The following is a 20,607-nucleotide window of genomic DNA, read 5'->3' on the forward strand; positions in this document are numbered from 1 at the left end:
TTGCTCGAATTGATGACATCTATGGAGATCAGCACTTAGTTTGTACCTGCCCACCAATGGAAGTCTATGAATCTCCATTCTCTGAACAGAAGAGAGCATCATCCTAGATCTCTATTACTTCCAGGTGTCTGGATTCATGCTTGACTGCTTCAGTCCACCAAGATGGGTTTTCTTTTTCCTGGAGCAGTTTTGGGGATTTATATACTATGTATATTTTTTTGTAATTTCCCTGCTCATAATGGAACTACTGCTCAGTTAAAGTGTAAATACAATCAGTATATTAGGTTGAAACAAACTGAGTTGATTCAGTGCCTCAGTTTTTTCCACAGTAGTCTGTTGCTTTGATTCTTGCACCTCTAGTTTTTGTGTAGTGATTTTTTTTCTCCTTTTTGTGCTAATAGTTTTGACTATTAACATAGAATTTTTGAGGTTGTATATGGAAAAATACATTTTTGTTCCAGGTATTTCATATGGCAACAGCCAAGAGTATTAACTGCCACAGTAACTATTTACATTTTATATACTCAAAACAAGTAGATTTGGTTAGTTTTACTTTATCTCTTACTGCTGGCCTTGCTGGTGTCAACTGTCTAATTTCCTAACTGTTTTTTACCTGCCAATGTTAGTACTCCAATAAATTGCACCAGAGTTTTTGAGGCTGAATTTTTTTTCATTTACCTGTTAGTGATATGAGGTGAATCCTATTTGAAACTGGCTTCAACTCATTTAAGATGTCAGAAGAGGTGGTAGGTCTTACAGGAAATAAACCCTATGGTCAAATTCTTGAGCTTGTATCAAAAAAAAAAAGTCAAAATGATCCTCAGAGTTGTAGTGATCCACCTCATTTGGGGCATATCTACATGTGTGCTTTAATGTTCATTAAAACATCACTTACTGCGCATTAGCCAAATAACACTGTTTAAGCATCACTTAATGCGCATGAACAAAAGAGTATGGTTTTTAAGACAGGCTAAAGCACATTTTCCTAGTACAGTATAACCTTATAAATCCAGAATTATCCAAAATAAGGCACTTCCCCTGGCCACTCAGGGACTGGCTGCTACTCCTCGCTCCCCCCAGCCCTCCAGGACATGGTGGGGGACGCTTGCATGCAGTGGCTGCCACTGCCATTCACCACCCTGTGCCACTGCTGCTGCCCCCCTCCTCCCCTGGTTTCAAAAGTCTGGTGTTTTCAGATTTCCAGCAAGTCCTAAGCACACCAGATGTATGAGATTATACTGTACCTCACAAGGCATTTGTAGACAGATTTTTGTGTCCAGATGCACCAGAGATTAATAGTTTGCTCTGCATGTGAGTTGACACTTATACAACTGCAAGCGACAGTGCCATAAGTGGTGAAATGCATGTCCGTGAGGAGAAAATGGCAGTGTGCTTTTGAACTAACACCTATGTGTTTTAGTTAAAAAAGGACCGCCACCATTTTCTCTGCGCTAACACACATTTTGCCATTTATACAACTGCAGGAAACACAGCACTGGGCACTTTTCAAAGTGCCTGGTGCTTGCATGTGTCAGAACGCCCACAGTGGAGGTACTAGATTTAATGCGCATTAGCCAAAGTACTTTAATGCATGTGTAGATGTGCCCTTACTGAACAATGACATATGAACTGTACTTGTCGGCCCAATACTACTGACAGCAGCAGCTAGCACTTCCTATAGTGTGCAAGTGAGCTGAGCAGACTTCCCTACCCACTACTGCTATATACTATTTGTTACCATAGAAAGCTCTTGCCAGATTTTTGCCTACAGTAATTCCATACAAATCTCTTGTTCCTAAATGAAATGGTTTTTCTAAGAGAATACATCAACCTGTGAGAATGAGCTGCTTAGTGCTTTTTCTTTTAAAACCTCCACCTGTTTACACTGACCAGTGACTTTTCCCTGCCAGTGTACCAGACATGCCACTTTGTGCTTTTGCCTCCTCTATTTGTGTACTGCAGAGCTACATGTAAAAGCTTCCCATCTGCTTCTGATTTAACTTTACTGCAAATCTAGACTAGACTCAGAGGTGGTAACAGTGGATGGGGAAAGTCTGCATAGCTCACACAGGCACACGTTATTAAGTGTTAGCTTTTGCTGTCACTCAGCAGCTGATTTCATGTAGAGGGCAAGTGCTTCTATTTTGATTTCTATATCTTGAATATGTGGGTCCTTATTTTTAACTCTACATACCATGCAAAAGAGTACATTAGGTTAATGTTGTTAAGGTACAACAGCATGCATCAAGGGTGAGATGGCTAGCATCTGCATTGGCTACCTGCAATATCCATACTGTGAAAAACCTGTACCCATTTACAGCTGGGTTGACTACAGGTGACCTTCAGACAAGGGAAGGCTGAGGAGGGATCTAGTGGCCATTTACAAACTGGTCAGAGGGAACCAGCAGGCATTGGGGGAGTCCCTGTTCCCCTGAGCACCACCAGGAGTGACAAGAAACAAAGGTCACAAGCTGGCAGAGGGTAGATTCAGACTGGACATCAGGAGGTGCTACTTCACTGTCAGGGCAGCTAGGATCTGGAACCAACTTCCAAGAGAAGTGGTGCTGGCTCCTACCCTGGGGGTCTTTAAGAGGAGGTTAGATGAACACCTGGCCGGGGTCATTTGACCCCAGTACTCTTTCCTGCCATGGCAGGGGGTCGGACTTGATGATCTGCTCAGGTCCCTTCCGACCCTACTAACTATGAAAGTCCTGAATGAAGGGGGAACTCTTTCACCTTTGGGTTCATAGTAAGTGAACAGCTCTAACTGCTCTAGCTTTTGCTGTGGTGAGGGCCATAGCGTTAAAGTAGATGATGAAAAGTTGAAACCTGAAGATTTTGGTGTAGCCCTAAACTGAAGTACACTTCTCATTCTCTATGAAAGATCAGATGAGAAGGCAGGGAGTGGGGCAGTGCACAAAGGCAGCCCTTCATAAATAGATTGGCACAGAAGTTGAGTAGATCACTCGCATGTTCCTGGTATGAGCAGATGCAACTGCAGGTCCAATGGATTGAGGCCTGAATTTAGTTGAGGCTATCCTGGAAAGGTAAGCAGCTTTAGGAAATTTCAGTATTAATCCTATTTTTGGCTTGTTCAGGTTTTTTTAAAGCTACTAGCACCAAAACCTAATGTTGGTTAACAGCCAATTGTGGCGGCAGCTTCTTCAGGTCCAGGGCCTGTGGGATCAGAGTGGGGGTGGGGCCCCGCATGGCCTGATTTGCCCTAGGCCCTGCACCCTGCTTGGGTCATCTCTACCAATTTGAATGGCTACCTCAGTACCAGATCTTGCCTTAGTCCCTTTGATCTTAGGAAATTTAAAATGCACCTGTTGAGCATTTTATAACCAGCAATTCCTACTAACTTCTGCTGGCATTAAGATGCTAGCTGTAACCTTGGACATTTTCTTTTGCCTGGCTTTATAAACCTAATACTTTCATCTGTGAACAACCTATCACCTCTGTTAGTCATAATTTCAAACTAGTCACCACACTGAACAAGAGGAATTCTAGCGAACATGTAGTTTGCAGAGCAGGTGGGTCGTAGAGTTGAGTTAAACTTCAGGAAATGCTTCTTGTTCACTGTAATCGTTAAGCACTTCAGATAATTAGACTAGATTATAAGGGGGTTTGTTTGATGTCACTATTGCACACAAGACCATAAATCTTACCATGAAGTGCAATATGTGTTCAGGAGCCATCACTTGACATTAGTCAAGTGTTTGAAAGTGAGAGCAATGTAAACTGTTCACCTTTGATCCCTCAACTATAGAGGAATGACAAATTCAAACACTGCTGTTCCCTGCTTGCTGGTAAGAGTCAGCGATATATTCAAGATTGCTGATTTTTTCTATTGTGCAGGTTTTAAAGTATTTGCTACTGGAACATTACTGAGGGAGGTGGAATGAGTATGTCAAGATGACTGAATTGCTACTCCTCAAACAGGAAGGACACTACAAAAGACATAATAAAGACTTTTCAAATCAATTGGAAACTGTACATCTTGCATGTATCAAGTGGTACCGAAGAGCAATAAGTGACCTAAGCTGGTCCCTGAGAAAATACATTACAAACAATCAGTTGTGGGTTCAGTCTATGAAGCAGCGCAGCTCCCCCTTTTCCAAATGACTAAGGAAATAACTTGCATGGAACTTGAGTATTTAGCTTCCTGCGGTTCCTTTGAAAAAGCCATCCTCACTGTTCCCAAGTCTTGTCTGTCTGAAGGAAAAGGTTGAAACCAATTTCATCTCATGGTAAGGGCTGGGAAAAGCCAAAAGAAGTTACAATAAACTTAATGTTTCCAAAGCTGCTGTTCAAAACTAGAAGCCTTTGCTACTAAGGGACTAAGAACAGTGGTGCCAATGCATTTGCATTAATAAGATACAACATACATTATCTCTTAGAATACAAGAAAATGCAACTTTACATAAAAGGTTAACAGACAAAGCAAGAAGCACTCACCAGGAAAACAGTTAAGTACGTACTCAAGAAAGTATTTTTAAAAATCCAAATTTAAATATCTGGACTAAGAGCAGTAATAAAAGGAGTTAAGTGATTTTGTTAAAGAATGAAGGAAAAATGAACTGGTTTCATTTGTTTCAGCTTATCCACGTCCACTCTGTTCCATCCACTTTAGATAGATATATAAAAGGGGCCCCAAATAGATTTAGGCTTTAAAAACATAAATCCTTGGGCCAAGATGGAGCAACGTATCAAATTCTGGATAACGTTCTTGGCCCATTCTGTAGGAGTTAAGCATTAGAGTAAATTCTGTTTTCTTTTAACTTTAGAGAAACTCCCCAGGGCATCACCTAAGGAAGACAGGCATTTGCCAATATATTTATAACTTATCTTGGTTACCAAAAGCTGCAGTGGAACTTTATATTAAATCTGACATCTTTAGAATAAAAAGGCCACCTGAATGAAACTTTCACTACTTTGAAAAATTACTTGGTTTTTAAATATACTTTAGACTACAAGATACCCAAATACAAAGCAACAAAAATTAGCAACCTTTTCTGAATCATAAAATATTTAATAAGGTATATTTTGGGGAATATACTGTATATAAAATTTCAGATCACAATATGAAGCGATTTGAACCCTCTCCAAGCTAGCACTGCCTTCCAACGCTGTGTAGATGTATTGCCACTGATACAAGACCTACTAAAAGCATACAGTTTTAACTAATACAAAAGTGGCTTGTTTCATATGAAATATTTTTTTACACAACTAGAGTGTCTTGAATACCCTCCTTAAGTGCAAAAAACACAGATCACTTTACACTAATGTAGCAACAATGCATTCATATTGTTCTCATTAGTCATTAGTAGTCAACTTGCATAAGATACAAGGAAAAGCACAATGAAGCTCACAAAAATAGACTAAAAATCAGCCTGTTCTTGCAAAAAAAAAAACAAAACCAGCATAATGGAAGAAAAGACAAAAAAGGATTATGCACACCACAGAATTTGCTGTTCTTTAATCAAACCGGTTTAAGTGCTGCTTTTTTTTTTTGTAAATCAAACCACATGGACCAGGCACAACTAAATATTCAGGAGGCAGTGTGTAGCTAAAACTTCATTGAACTGTTTTAATCCCCACAAATTATTTTCCTCTGTCCTGAGGTAGTTACAATGCACAAACCATAACTTAAGTATCAGTTAGGATTGACCAGTCAAAGCTGAGGCTTCTGTTTTTTCACTTTAGAAACTATTGTCAACTGGCCAAAACTACCTTTGATGTTAAAAGACAGCTGAGAATTGGAGTTCTCACTACACAAAAAGATGGCTCTATGGGGAAGAGGGTTAGCTGCTTCAAAAATGTGACACTATATTGAGTCCCATCAAGCTGGCTGGTCCACTGTTGCATTTCCCATGTTTATTCTCCTTTACTGTCTATAAAAGTCACTGGGAGAAGTATGGTAGGAGCTAAACATATCATCGTCCTTTGCTGTAACCAGGGAAGAACTGGTCGAGTAGTGTCTGCAGGATCTTGTTGGGAACCATAGTATAGCCCTTTCCAAGGTCATAGCGGCAGGCTGGGCAGGTGAAAACTTCAGCTCGGAAGGAGCGCTGTAAACAGCTCTAGGACACACAAAAGGAGAATTACAATCTTTTCGGGCAGTGCTTTGTGCTGAAAGGTCGAGATTAAGCAAGTACTAGACACAAAGACAGCAGCCAGCATTTCCAGAAATAAGCAACTCTGGGGTTTCAGATACATATTTCTACCTTTACACAGCAAGATGACTAAGACAACTTAACAAAGGACTTGGTTCTTGGCTACAGTACAAACAGCAGGTTTGGCATGAATGAATATAGTGTCACCACAGAGGCACTTCATCTCCCCCATGCATCTGTGGGTCACAGCTCAGTCTACAGCTTCCTTCAAGCATTCCTGCTGGACTTGTAATGCATTTCAGCCTTCCAATTCAAGGTGCAACTCCGAATGTGCAAACAGAGTTTGCAGCTGACCTTACTGTACCAATTCTTCAGTGCTTTACAACCCTGCTGCCGCCACCACCATTTTAACCAGTAAGTAGCCACTTCCTGTGTCTGACAGTGGCGCCCAACTCATCAAGTTCTGACAAGTGTGAAATAACACATGTAAATATCTTTGTTTAATGTAATTTCCCCAGGCTGTCTAATCGAGGAGAAAATCAGCTTGATACTTAGACAACTAAGTAACCAGCTTGCATAAGCTTTCTGGGGCTGTTTCATCTGATCTAGCTGCCAAGTAACTTTCCGACAGATGCCAAAAAACAGGGCTAATAAGTTGTTTGTGTGTGTAGAAAGCTGTGTTCGTTCCTTGTGAAGCATTAGCGTATCAATCTCTAGCTACAAGCACACAACCATTCCCTAGTGCAACTCCATTAACTACAGTGGACTGACGGCAAGTCAAACTTTCCTCTATGCCTGGAAAAAATTATGCATTTCCACTATTATTATAGAAAACCAAGTTAATCTGGGCAGCAATTACACCAAACCAGGAGAAAATTTGTTGCATTCCTTGCTCCGAATACTTAGTATACTACATGCCTCACTAGAACAGACTAGCTCTATTGACGGGGTCCTCAGTGCCAGAAGTGCAACCAAAGCAGGACAGAGATTGTTCTTACTTTACAGACGTTGTGGAGGCACTCTGTTGTCACTGGCTGGTAAACCAGCTCCTGGCAGCAGACACACATAAAGGATTGTTCCAGTTTCTTCAGAAAATTCTAGTGTAGGGAAAAGAAGAGAAAAAATGAGATGAAGAGATTCTAGTACAAGCGTGAACACAGATGCCAAAGAAAATCAAAAGTGAACAGCACTTCTTTGTCATTGTCTAAAGCCATTATAGTTAATAGTTTGTAACCACTGGGCATTTTCATTTGCCTAGCTATTATAGTAATTACACATATTTAAATCATGTACATTTAAGTCCAGTGGGTCAAATTGGTTCTGTTACATAAATCAAGAGCACCCAAAATCAAATTCTGTCCTAGCATCACTTGGTCAAAGCTCATTCCCATGAGCTAGCTGCTGTGCTAACCTATATTTTACACAGAAGGCATTCTCTTAAACTCCTAAGAAAGGTCAGGGGTTCCCAGGGTTAATGGTGCTGATTAATAATATAACGTAAGTATTAATGAGCTGGGAAATCACAACCACTTCACTTTGATGTTGAGCATAGTTAAACAGATGACTCAATTTTCTATCTGCACCACAGGAGACTGACTCCCTGCGAGTTACTTTTCTTGCAAGAAACTGACCACCATCATTGCTCAAGGTCATTGCCCACGGACAGAAATGTGTTTGTTTATACTGAAGCATACACATATAATGTATGACTATTATAGAGGTCTGCTCACATCATACTTCATGTGGTTAAACTGCTGTGTACTTTTTCTTAGATTGAAGTTACTTCAAGAGGAACCATATGTCTTCCTCTTCTGTTAACTGTTAATCATACTAATTGGGTATGAAATTTATTATGTTAGATATTATGTCTGGCCCAATCTTCCTGAAACATAGCCACATAACTTCGCTGCTCCTCTGACTGGTGGGATTTCAAACAACAAAGGTTTGGAAATGATTAATAGTTCCACGTAACTGTTTGTTACAGCAGAACGTCCTGTCCAACAGGGTTCTCAGCAGAGGTCAGAGAACAAGGGAAGTTACTGCCTGTCTGGCTGGGGAGGTCACTGTCCTGAACCTGCGTTTGTCAGGGATGCTCAGAATTTGAGCAGAGTAATTCTCTGTGCCTTTGCAGAGGAGATAGCCAAGACCTTAATGCCCCCTTCTTCCAAGAAACCCCTTCTATGCCTGCGGCTCACACAGGTATGTGGCTAGTTACACTGCTTTCATAGTTGTTAGGGGCTTCTTCTGTTCTAAGAAAACAGAGAAAAAAGTTTACTCAAATTCTGTGTGAACTTCCGCCCTATTTTTTGGTCTTCCCAAAACAAACCTAGGGATTGTAAGAGTACATACATACTGCCTATTGTAGAAGTAACAGCAGAACTTACACAGATTCTAGTTCTGATATTTCAGTTGCCCAAGAACACAACTTCAAAGTAAAAGTGTAAAAACTGGATTATACAATATACAAATCAAATGGTATTCATACATTCAAATCATGGTAATATGTAAACAAGCAAGTATCGGTATATAAGGTATTAAGATGTACCCACTTAGTTTGGTTCTCATCAACCGCCGTGGTAGTTCCATGGAAGTTTAGTCACACAAGTGTCAAAATAACAAACAGGAGTCTTTCACTAACTGGGTTTCCTGTTGTGTCACACTTGCCTCATATCACACATACGTTAAGAAATGAAACTTAATACCAATTACAAGGTGAATACGTATGTGCTGAAGGTAGCACAGGAAATGGCTCATCGCTTTTCAGTGCTCACTCCTTTATAATAACCACTTTGGCAACAACTTGAAAAGTGGAAGAACATAGCAGGATCTTAGAAGAACACATGAGATCTTAGAAGTCCAATTAAGATCAGGTAAAGATACGCACTTTTGCAATTTTTTCCCTGCATCTTACTTTTCTACATAGCATTTTTTGCTCTTCCATTGGTTTGATTTTTACAATCATAGAAAATTACAGTTGGAAGGGACCTTAGGAGGTCAGCTAGTCCATCCCACTGCTCAAAACAGGATCATCTCCAGCTATACTTGCTGCCGTACTTGCTAGTCTTCCGGCATGTTGGGATGCTTTGTTCCTGCACCCCAAGACAGGTTTCTTTAAATTACAGCCAGCACTTCTGGACTCCTTTCCCCCTCAGACTGGCTTCCCAGGTGATCCTGTGCATGAGTTCCTTAAGCAAGTCAAAATCTTCTTTTCTGAAGTCCAGGGTCGTTACCCGGCTGCTCGCCTTCCTTCCTTCCTTCCCTCAGGACCCTGAACCCAATCATTTTGTAGTCACTGCTGCCCAAGTTGCCATCCACTTCTACATTCCTACTTTGACCAGGGGGTTGGACTAGATGACCACCTGAGGTCCCTTCCAATCCTAATTTTCTATGATTCTATAACATCCCAGCTAAGGTTTTGTCTACCTAGGTCTTAAAAACCTCCAAGAATGAGGACTCCACAACCTCTCTGGGTTGCTTGTTCCAGTGCTTTACTACCCTCCTAATAGGAATTCCCACCCCCCATATCTGACCTAAACTTGCTTTGCTGCAATTTGAGACCATTGCTCCTTGTTGTCATTTACCACCACTGAAAACAGTCTAGCTCCATCCTCTTTATAACCACTCTTCAGGTAGTTGAAGGCTGTTATTAAATCCCCACTCAGTCTTCTCTTCTCCAAACTAAATAACTCCAGTTTCCTCAGCCTCTCCTCATAAATCATGTGCCCCAGCCCCCGAACCATTTTTGCTGCCCTCCGCTGGATTCTTTTCAATTTGTCCACATCCTTTCTGCAGTGGGGGGCCCAAAACTAGACACAGTACTCCAGATGTGACCTCCCAGTGCTGAACAGAGGGGAATAATCACTTCCCTTGACCTGCTGGCAATGCTCCTACTAATGCAATCCAGTATACTGTTAGCCTTTTTGGTGACAAGAGCACACTCCTGGCTCATAGTCAGCTTATTATCCACTGTAACCCCCAGGTCCTTTTCTGTACATCTGCTGCCCAGCCAGTCAGCCCCCAGCCTGTACATGGGATTGTTCCATCTTAAATGCAGGACTCTGCACTTGTCCTTGTTGAACCTCATGAGATTTCTTTTGATCCAATCCTCCAATTTGTCTCAGTCTCTCTGAATCCTAGCCCTACCCCTTCAGTGTATCTGCTACTCCACCCTGCTTGGTGTCATCCACAAACTTTATAAGGGTGCGCTCCATCCCACCTTCCAGATCACTGATGAAGATATTGAACAAAACAAGCCCCAGGACAGACCCCTGAGGCACTCCACTTGATACTGGCTGCCAACTAGACAGAGAGCCATTGATCACTACACTTTGAACCCAACAATCCAGCTAGTTTTTTATCCACCTTACAGTCCATTCCTCCAACCCAGGCTTCCTTAGCTTGCCTGCAAGAATGTTGTGACAGACCATATCTAAACCCTTGCTGAAGTCAAGATAGATCACATCCACTGCTCTCTCTTCCCACCTCTACAGAGCCAGTCACCTCATCATACAAGGCAATCAGGTTGGTCAGGCATGACCTGTCCACTGGCGAATCCATACAGATGGTTCCTAACCACCTTCTTCTCCAAGTGGTAGAAATGGATTCCTTGAGGATCTGCTCCATGGTTTTTCCAGGGAATGAGGTGAGGCTGACTGGTTTGTAGTTCCCTGGATCCTCCTTTTTCCCTTTCTTAAATAAGGACACTATGTTTTTCCTTTTCCAAGCACATTCAGGACCTCTCTGAATAGCCTTGAGTTTTCAAAGACAATGGTCAGTGGCTCTACAATTTCATTAGCCAACTCCTTGGGTGCATCCCATCTGGCCCCATGGACTTGTATACATCTAGGTTTTCTAAATAGTCCTTAGCCTGTTCTTTCACTACTACCAGCTGCTCACCTCCTCCCTAAACTGTGCTGCCAGATGTAGTAGTCTGATAGCTGAATTTGCTTGCAAAGACCGAGGTTTAAAAAAAAAAGCATTATTTCAGCCTTTTCTGCATCATCTGTCACTAGGTTGCCTCTCTCATTAAGGGACCCACACTTTACCTGATCTTCCTTTTGTTGTTGACATACTTGTAGAAACTCTTATTTCTACAAGCTACCTTGTTACCCTTCACATCCCTTGCTAGCTGCAACTCCAACTGTGCTTTGGCTTTCTTGATATCATCCTCTGCATGCCCGAGAAGTAGTTTTAAACTTCTCCCTAGTAGTTTGTCCAAGTTTGCACTTCTTGTAGGCTTCCTTTTTTATGAAGAACTAAGCCAAAGTGGTCTTCTGTCATACTTGCTAGTCTTCCTGCATATCAGGATGGTTTGTTCTCGCACCCCAAGAAAGGTTTCTTTAACACACAGCCAGCTCTCCTGGACTGTTTCCCCACTTCAGACTGGCCTCCCAGGGGATTCTGCTCACTGGTTCCGAGTCAGTCAAAGTCTTCTTTTCTGAAGTCCGGAGTCCTTACTCTGCTGCTCTCCTTGATTGATTTCATGATCCTGATGAAAGGAATAATCTCATGGCTGCATTGGCCCAAGTTGCCATCCACTTCTACATTCCCCACCAATTCTTCCTTGTTTCTGAGCAGCGGATGAAGAAGAGCATGGCCTCTAGTTGGCCTCTCCAACACTGCACTAGGAAGTTGTCTCCAACGTGCTCCAAAAACTTCTTAGATTGCCCGTGCACTGCCTAGATGTCAGGCTAGAAGATGTCAGGCTGATTTAAGTCCCCCATGAGAACTAGGGCTCCAGTTTCATACCGGAGCTCTGAACAATCATACAGCTCTTTTACATACAGTTCAACTCCTCCTCCTCTTTTCCTCAGCCTGTCCTTCCTGAACAGTTTGTATCCATCCATGACAGTGCTCCAGTCATGTGAGTTATCCCACCAAGTATCTGTTATTCCAATCACATCACAGTTCTGTAACTGTACAAAGCCTTCTAATACTTCCTGCTTGTTTCCCAGGCTCTGTGCATTTGCATACAGATATGAGGTAATTAGCCGATTATCTTACTTTCTCAAAAAGAATGAGGAGGCCGCCTCTGTCGCTTCCTCCTGCTTGCGCTTCCTCCAGGTCACCCACTTCCCCACTTACCTCAGGGCTTTGGTCTCTATCCCCCAGTGATCCTAGATTAAAGCCCTCCCCCACTATGTTAGCGAACCTGTTTGCAAAGATGCTCTTTCCTCTCTTCGGCAGGTGCATCCCATCCCTTCCTAGCAATCCTTCTTCTTGGAACAACAACGAATGGTTGAAGAAGCCAAAGCCCTTCTTGTATCACCATCTGCACAGCCATGCATTGATCTACAGGATGTGTCTGCTCCTGCTCAAGCCCTTCCCCATGACCAGAAGGTTTGAGAACACCACCTGAGACCCTGTCCCCTTTACCCTTGCACCCAGAGCCCTGTAGTCACTTTTGATCTGCTCAGAGTCCCCTCTGGGCAGTATCACTGGTGCCCACATGGACAAGCAACATGGGCTAGTAGTCAGAGGGCCAGATGAGTCTTGGTGATTCCTCCATAACATCTTGGATCTGGGCTTGCAGCATTCCTCTGGAAATGACAGGTCAGGCTGGCAGATGGATGCCTCCATCCCCTGCAGAAGGTATTTGCCAACTACCACCACTTGTTGCTTCCCTTTGGTGGCAGTGGTCTTGATCCTCCCAACCTTGGGGAGACCTGGCCTGGTCTCTTCTGCTGATGGAATGTGCTACTTCTCCTCTGTTGCTAGGTCTCCATATCTATTCAGCAGGCAAACTGCTGCATGTGAGAATGAAAATTTCTCTGCTTGATGCCAGAGGTCACAAGCTTCCAGGTTCCTGGGAGTCCATGTCCTCTTCCTATTCCAGCACCACCTCTGGCAGTGCTTCCTCTGCAGTCTTTGAGGTCTCTTCCAGCACTGAAATGATGAAGTCCTCATGGCTGAGGATGGCTTGGAGCCTTGCCACCTCCTGTACCTCTCTCTCCTGCTCCCTAAGGGACACTACCCTTCTGTTTGGCTGCTGCCACTGCTGCTCACCATGGGTGGGCGAGTCCAGAGCAGGCATGGGGCAGGCCAGGGTTGGGGCTGTGCATGTGGGTTTCAGCTGGTCCAGAGCTGGTCTGCTCTGCTGGGACGAGTTTGGAGAGGGTGTGGGGCAGGCTGGGGTTGGGGCTTGGCACACGGGTTCCTACAGTACCATAGGTCTGGGGCCAGCAGTGGCAGCAGTTGGAAGGAGCTGCTGCCACCTGGGCTGCCTGGAAAAGCAATCCAGCTGTGGAGCTGCCCCAGCCCTGCTGCATACCCAGGTGGCGGCAGGATGCACCATGAGCCAGACAGCACCTAGGCCAGATGGGACCAAGGGACCCACCATAGGCCAAAGAAAGATCCTCCACGGGCTGGATCTGGCCCACAGGCCGTATTTTGCCCACCCCTGCCTTAAAGGCTCCCCTTGATAGAGGGAGATGGCACAAACTTGCAAACTGACTTGTTTGCTGTCCCTATTGACCTCTGCCAAGTCACTTTAACTTCTCCATTGTGCATCTTGAAACTGGTCAAAGTAGCCAGCACCTGCAATATCATGCCGATTAACCTACGTTCAGGTACAACAATGAAGGGGGTGTTATTTTTGCACTTACCTTGTTGAAGGGATACTGTCTTTATTGAATGTTTATATTAGTCTCTGGTCTCCTTCAATCCAATATGTGCTTGGTGCATCTCCAATACCATCTGAACCATACTCTGTGTACTTAACATACATGCCTACTTATCCTTGGGAGTTATCTTGCTGCTGCTAATTGTGAATAGGATTTTTTTTTTTTTTTTTTTTTAACAAGTAAAAGCTACAGGGCTTTATGAAAATAAAGATGGCTTTCTACATTTCTCTCTCAGAATTGTGGGTGTGTGAAGTTTTATTTGGTAACCAAGTTTCTGAATGTGACACCCCAAGCTAGGCCTCCCCCAGAGTATCTTTTTTCTGAGTTAACAAAATACCTTTTCCAGCAATTGCTTAAAGAAGAAAAAAGAGCAGTGAATAGGACTGTTTTGCATCTTACTTCTTGTATTGATATTCCACTAAAGGACATAAAAAATATTACTGTAAAAAAGTAATGCCATTTCTATCTTCACCTTCTTCACTGAGAATATTTATGTTACCACAGATGTGTTAAATATGAGAAAAGTGTTAGGGTGACAATATTTGGATTTGCAGCTGAATAAAGGCTTTAATCTGTGGCTTCAGCAAAGCTACTAACCACAAGGCAGAATGAGATATTAAAAGTAACACTGCAAGATGCTTAGGCAAGTAGTTTCTTAACAGTGTGCTAGTGTGTAGAATATATAATTTATTGTGTAGGGAGAACAGGATGCAGCCCACCAGCTATTGTCAGGAGGTAAAGCAGAAGCAAGACCTTGGAGATGAAGCAGTCAGCAAGAAACAGCAATTCACTGAAAGAAGTTGGGTTCACGGTTTTACACATGCGCTCATAGCAAAAATATATGTAAATGAATGAAATGCATAGACAATTCCATGCTAGTGAAGTAAACAGTAAACAAGGGCAGAGCTTCAGATAGGAGGGAATATGGGTGGAACAAAGGAGGGACAAAGGTGGAGTAAATGTTAATGAGTATAAACCAAGGTGTATAAATATGGAAAAAAAAATAATTTTCACTGCTGCTCCCTGGTTTCTTTGGGAGCTTGCCTGAAGCTGTCTCCATTCTGAATAAAGCTGTTGGCTAGTAGTGTGCGCTGGTGTTTGCGCCCTGCTTGCTCCCTGAGCAACTGTATTGTTATTTCCCTAGTCGTTGAGCACTGCATGGAGTTGGGGGTCTAACAAAAAGAGTTAAGTAAAAACATCTCCCAAACTGCATAGGCTAAAATCTTCACTGATGTGATCTAAGGCATCAGAACAAGTCTGTTCATTTCTTTGAAATCAAGAAAGAGTACAATAACTAGAGTAGTAGTGTTGTGTTCAACAACGGTTCAACAAGATTAGGTTTTCCTGAAACCTCATATTTTTCCTCCAACCTCCCTACAGGAATATCAAAAATGTAAAACATAAGCAAGCTACAAACTTACTGGTCCTTCTTTAAGAGAAGCAAGCACTTCATCCCACAATTTCTGGTTCATACAGTCTTCTCTAATCAGCCACTGTTGTTGCTGGGTTATCTGAAAAGCTTCTCCTTTTCCTCCATCCCCCATTCTCATGGCTTTGGATGCATTTGTAGACTCTTGTATCCCTGCTTAAAATATTACCACCAAACATAGGAATATCAGAACATTTGGCTGAACTGCTAAAGAAACACAAACGAATCTCAAACTAGAATCTTATTTGTATAGTAAACTACAATAAATTATCTTATTGTTCAGCTTTATTCTGGACTGCATCTGGAGGCTGCATGTAAACATTTAATACAAAAAACTGCTAGGAATTAAAAGAAAATTTTAAGAAAAAAATGACATAGTATCTTTTGTTATTTTCTTTTTTCCCTCATTAAACAGAATCCTATAAGAACAAATCTTTTCACATTTCACACTGCATTTCAAAGGACTTCCAGCTTTCCTTATTGTTTACTTCTTCTTTACTTAAGTATCTACAACTTGGCAGGACTCTGGCTAATGTCAAGAAGTACAAGGACATACCGTCATCAATTGTCCTCTTCTGGTTTCCATTGCTCTGTCTAGTTGGCTCCTGTTTCACAGTTTGCTTCTTAACCTTATCTTTCTTCTCTTTACTTGCCATGGCTTCCAGATAACCTTCTGGATACTAAACATGGAAAAGTATTTTTAAATTAAAACAAACTCCACTGGAATATGAAGAAGTGGCAGACTCTTATTTCTAAATGAAAATAACCAACAAAAGCTACACAATGAAATTATTTCAAAGGACTCTCATAAATGGGTAAGTTATAAACTACTTTCAGGCAACTGGAATTAAAGCAGGCCTGAATCAGAGTGATTTTGATGTAAAGGATCCCATAGTTATTGCTTTCCAACCTCTACAATCACAGGGATAAGACTGAGAATCCTGCCACTGTGGAAAACAACCCATCCAAGGAAAGAAAGATCCACTGAGGAAGGCAGAAGAGATTCAAACGCTTCCCAGCTTCAGGATTGATTGGGAGATGCAAAATTACTCATATGAACTGAGTTTTCTGTCTCTCAGGGATTCTGCAATCCTTTAGCTGCTGAAGGTCAGTCTGGACGTTAACTTACTTCTTAGTTTATAAATATTCAAGTTAGACTCAATTTATTTTAATTCAGCATTAAAACAAGACCATGAATTTAAATTCTAACCTGTACACTCAGACCCAGTTTCTTTGACCGTTCTATTCCTTCTGAGGTCCAAGGTGCAGGTTCCAGATCATCTCTTCTCAGAAGATAGCGCCAAACTAAGAATCCACATTTTCCAATTTCTGGCCAGTATTTCACCACCTAAATCACAACAGTTCCAGGACTATTTTATGATTTTTTTTTCTCCAACAGATTAGCATGATTTGTAAAAATGCATCATGTTAGGTCCCCAAATCAATTCAAGCAAACTTTGTCAGCACTGGGTATTCAATATTTTACCATTAATCATCAGCATGTGCAAGCAGTCGTATTTTGTATGCAAGCAGAAGAAATCAGTATTGAATCATGGTATACACACTACAATTTAAAATCTTTTCTTCCGTCCATGTACTCAAAGATGTACTTATTCCAGATGCAAAAAAGTCTTAAAGTGTTTGAAAAATGGTAAAGTAGGGGAAAGAAATGGATTACTTGGGGTGAATACGACTCAGTGAGAATATCTGCTCTCTCCTGTTACGTACCGTGTTCTAGCATTATTGCTTGAATACTTTTAGTTTCAAATGATCTTGACCAGTGAATAAGCTAAGCTAAAAAGCCTTTACTGAAACAGGACTATTTCTGCCAGTTTAATAATAAATATTGCTTATACTTGCTCGTTTCATAAGTATTGCTATGAATCATTTGATAGAATCTAAAAAGAATTTTCTAAAAATTCAACAAATTAGGCAACAAAAGTCTGTGTACCTTGTAAATGCCATCATATCTGTTGCCCTCCTCTGGGGCATACTTGCTGATCCTTCGTCCTTTTGAACTGCGCACCACTCTAACAGGCTTCCCAGCTCTCCAGTTTTTAGACTCTGCTCCATTTTTGTCATCCAACGGGGCATCACAATTAAGGGCCAGTGCCCTAAAAACACATTTAAAAGTCTTCATATAATATACTGCTTCATAGAGTATAACAAATGTGACCAGATCACACTTTATTTGCCTTGCCTGACAATATACTTGCACCAACCAGCAGAGAGGTAGAGAACCAGAAGTCTAATGAAGCCCTCCCTAAGAATGATTTCCCAGGTGCTGTTTTCTAACACCCGTAACAGTTCTGTCTTAAGTGACAGAAACAATAGGACACTTACATGTTCAAGCAAAAACCTCTGGAACACTAACAGGTAAAATAAGTTAATCCCTTGTATGGCTTATGAAATGATTAACATTTTACATTTTTAGAATAGTGATTTTTCAAGCAACGTGGAAGGAATTATAGAATAATAGTAAATGTAAAGTTCTTTCCTCACTACTCCAGATTATCAGGTTTTCTAAACTCCTTTGAAAACAGAAATTTTAGGAACTGAATCATTATTTTAAAATATACAATTTTAATAGAAAAATACTTTCATATCAATAGTGATAAATTGAGAATCAGAACTGAGGGAAGGAAGATCTTATTTAGGTGAGGTGAAATTCTATGGCCCGTGTCATAAAGAAAGTCAGATGAGACAACAGTAATGGTCCCTTTTGGCCTTAAAAATCTATTAATCTATGAACAACTCTCTGAATATTCTCTAAATTATCTAGGAATAGTTCTTAAAAGATGTGTATTATCTCAAGTTGAGAATCTGTAGAAAATAGATCCCAGAAAGATTAAACACAGTCTGAGGATTTCTTAAAGAAATTCTATTCTACGATCCAGAGAAGCATATAGGGTCAGATCTTCAAGTTGACGTTAGCTGTTTAGCTCCCCTTAAGTCAATGTAGCAGCATCAGTTTATGTGATCCAATTAAATGGCCCGGAACATTGTACCTTTATAGACACTGAACAAATCTGGAAATTTCTCTATACCTTCATTCACAGTTTGACGTTAGCATTTGACAGCATAACTCAATTGGAATGTTGTTCTTAACAAGAGTCTTGGAATGTCTTTGTTGCCTGTTCTACATCATTTTTGAGTAACTGGACCTTAAACAAGGATTTAAATCTGTCAGTACTGCAAGCCACTGTAGCTAAACCATGTCTAATCCTTGGGGCCAAACTTCCAGCAAGAGAGACCTGTACAAGGCATGCCAGACACTACATGTAAAAACATATATACTCTACAACTTTACAAATATAACAACTCCACATATATATAACAAATGGCCAGTGAGATGACTAACTTGCATCTATTTCTTTCTCTCAATCTTTTTATGTTTTGTTGACACACACAATTCCTAAACTTGTTTCAAAATCTTATTACTAAAAACGACTGTTTTTGAACATTATGAAATACAACCATCATCTATGAAAAACTGCATTATTTCTGTGTCAACTATAGGTATATGCAATAATACAGGGAGAGATTAAATTCCTTCTTCGTGAGGTTGCACAAACCACCACCATGTTGATGAATATCCTGAGGTATGGACTAAATGTGTAAATGCCATTTCTTTATGCTGGGGCATCATCAAAAGAAGGAATATCGTTGGTTAGAATGACAGGCTAGGCTTCATGTCCAATAATTTTCTTGGATGGACAATTCAAATATCGTCAGAGATCTTCACACTGAATCTTAGTGAAGATGTAAAAGGCTACTGGAAAAGCGCTGCTAAGGAACAATACATCTGCAATATTTAATGATACACCTGAGGAGAGCTAAAAACAGAATTGCTCTCATGCCCAACAATGATACCCAACTCTCAAAGACATTCCTGTGTTATTCTCCTATGCTGGCTGGGGCAAACAGAACTTTGCTCCTTATGTAAAAATCTGTAGATAATGGTTATGAATTCAAAAGAATTTTGAAGTACTAAAAATATATGCGTCACTTTCAAAAGTACTGGTATTTATTCTGTCTTACCACCAAAACTTCTGACTGACCGTTTTAAGTCAGCAGCACTGTCATACTCGAGGACAGTTTAAATATTTTAGTTCATCATGTCTGCTTGGTCACTAATTTCCCTTAATGAGAAAGGCTGAACTCTGTATCTGCTACAGCCAATATCAATGAACTAATTTCAAATACTAACTGACCTGACCAGAGTTCCAATACCACCCTGTAAAAAGGCTGTAAATAATGTTTTAGTACACTTACACACTATGAATGGTGTTTGTGTGCATGTGTATAAATATGTATAGACAGGCAAGTACACAGCATATTTTCTTACATACCACTCACCCCAAGTAAGACATGCACCTTGTATTGGGAAAGCCGGATTAAGAAAAAGATGTTTCCAGTTATGACTGCATGCAGGAAGCATGTGCGGAAGAATCATCTTCCAGATTTCTACTTTTTGTTTGTTTTATTTCCTTTTCTTTGTCTTGGTCTCCTCTCCTGTCTGTCAATCTGGTTGCCCCAGATTACGGCATATGTGACCTGGATCACGTAAGAAGGTATATACCTAGCTTCTATTATTTTGAGCTTTGACCTCATGACATAGGGGAAGGGGCTTGAGTCCAGGTCAAGGTGTGATACTTTTCAAATTGGTCGGTCAGCATCAAACAACACCTGCCCCTGGTTGGGTCTAGAAAGTGAGGTCAGGAGGGCTATTTAAGAGACAGGCTCTCCAGGAAGAGGGGGAGACATGTTGGGCCTTTTACACAACAACTTGAACCTCTGCAACTCTGTCTCTTCTGGGATCCTGAAGTGAGTAAATTACCAGAAACTTAACTAGAAAGGTAGCTTACAGTAGTTTAGAAGTGTACAAAATGGCTGTCAGGTCAGTTCTGTTTCCTCAGGGTTATGTTTTCGATACTTCTCTGACTTGTATCCCTCCCCAAGCCTACCCTTTCTACCCAAATAAAGCTCTCCACTATAGCAAGTTTTGTGGTACATTCTTGAGAGGGACTGGGCATGACTTTATGCTCCCTTTGCTCAGCTGACTAAGGGAAACTACTTTCTGTGCTTCACGTTAAAGCAGGGGTGGGCAAAATGCGGCCAGCGGGCTGGATGCGGCCCACCAGGACATGCTATCCGGCCCATGGGGCCCCTAAAAAATTTAGAAAATTACTATTTATCTGCCACTGGCTGCCTGTCATGCAGCCCTCGATGGCTTGCCAACAGTCAGTAAGTGGCCCTCCACCTGAAATAATTGCCTGCCCCTGGGTTAAAGGAAGTAGGTTTAGAGTAGGTTCAAGCACACTAAACCCACCCAAGATTTCGCAGTGGGAAAAGCACCCTCAAGGTCTACAAGGCCTGTGTACCCCGGGGGGCACAGGGCCCAAACAAAGACCAGATCCCAGGTAGTAGCAGCGATTTC

The 20,607-nt window shown here is 41.5% G+C and overlaps 2 protein-coding genes across 5 annotated transcripts in view; one reads left to right on the forward strand and one right to left on the reverse strand.

The window, feature by feature from the left end:
* Nucleotides 1-663, forward strand: part of GLDC (glycine decarboxylase) — a 98,487-nt gene extending 97,824 nt beyond the window's left edge. Inside the window, exon 26 of the mRNA XM_019517603.1 lies at nt 1-663. Coding sequence (XP_019373148.1) covers nt 1-107 — 107 coding nt within the window. The 3' untranslated portion in view covers nt 108-663.
* A 4,553-nt stretch (nt 664-5,216) lies between these two features.
* UHRF2 (ubiquitin like with PHD and ring finger domains 2) overlaps nt 5,217-20,607 on the reverse strand; it is a 192,521-nt gene continuing 177,130 nt past the window's right edge. For 3 of the 4 annotated variants that reach the window (XM_019517604.1, XM_019517606.1, XM_019517607.1), the window contains 6 exons: nt 17,119-17,281; nt 16,378-16,515; nt 15,724-15,847; nt 15,160-15,323; nt 7,115-7,213; nt 5,217-6,083 (listed from right to left, as the gene is read on the reverse strand). In XM_019517604.1, coding sequence (XP_019373149.1) covers nt 5,937-6,083; nt 7,115-7,213; nt 15,160-15,323; nt 15,724-15,847; nt 16,378-16,515; nt 17,119-17,281 — 835 coding nt within the window. In that variant the 3' untranslated portion in view covers nt 5,217-5,936. The remainder of the gene's footprint in view (nt 6,084-7,114; nt 7,214-15,159; nt 15,324-15,723; nt 15,848-16,377; nt 16,516-17,118; nt 17,282-20,607) is intronic. The other variant, XM_019517605.1, reaches the window with a different exon arrangement.

The sequence above is a fragment of the Gavialis gangeticus genome, unplaced genomic scaffold (assembly GCF_001723915.1).
Source record: "Gavialis gangeticus isolate Ggan-Ray unplaced genomic scaffold, GavGan_comp1, whole genome shotgun sequence".
NCBI classification, from domain to species: Eukaryota; Metazoa; Chordata; order Crocodylia; family Gavialidae; genus Gavialis; species Gavialis gangeticus.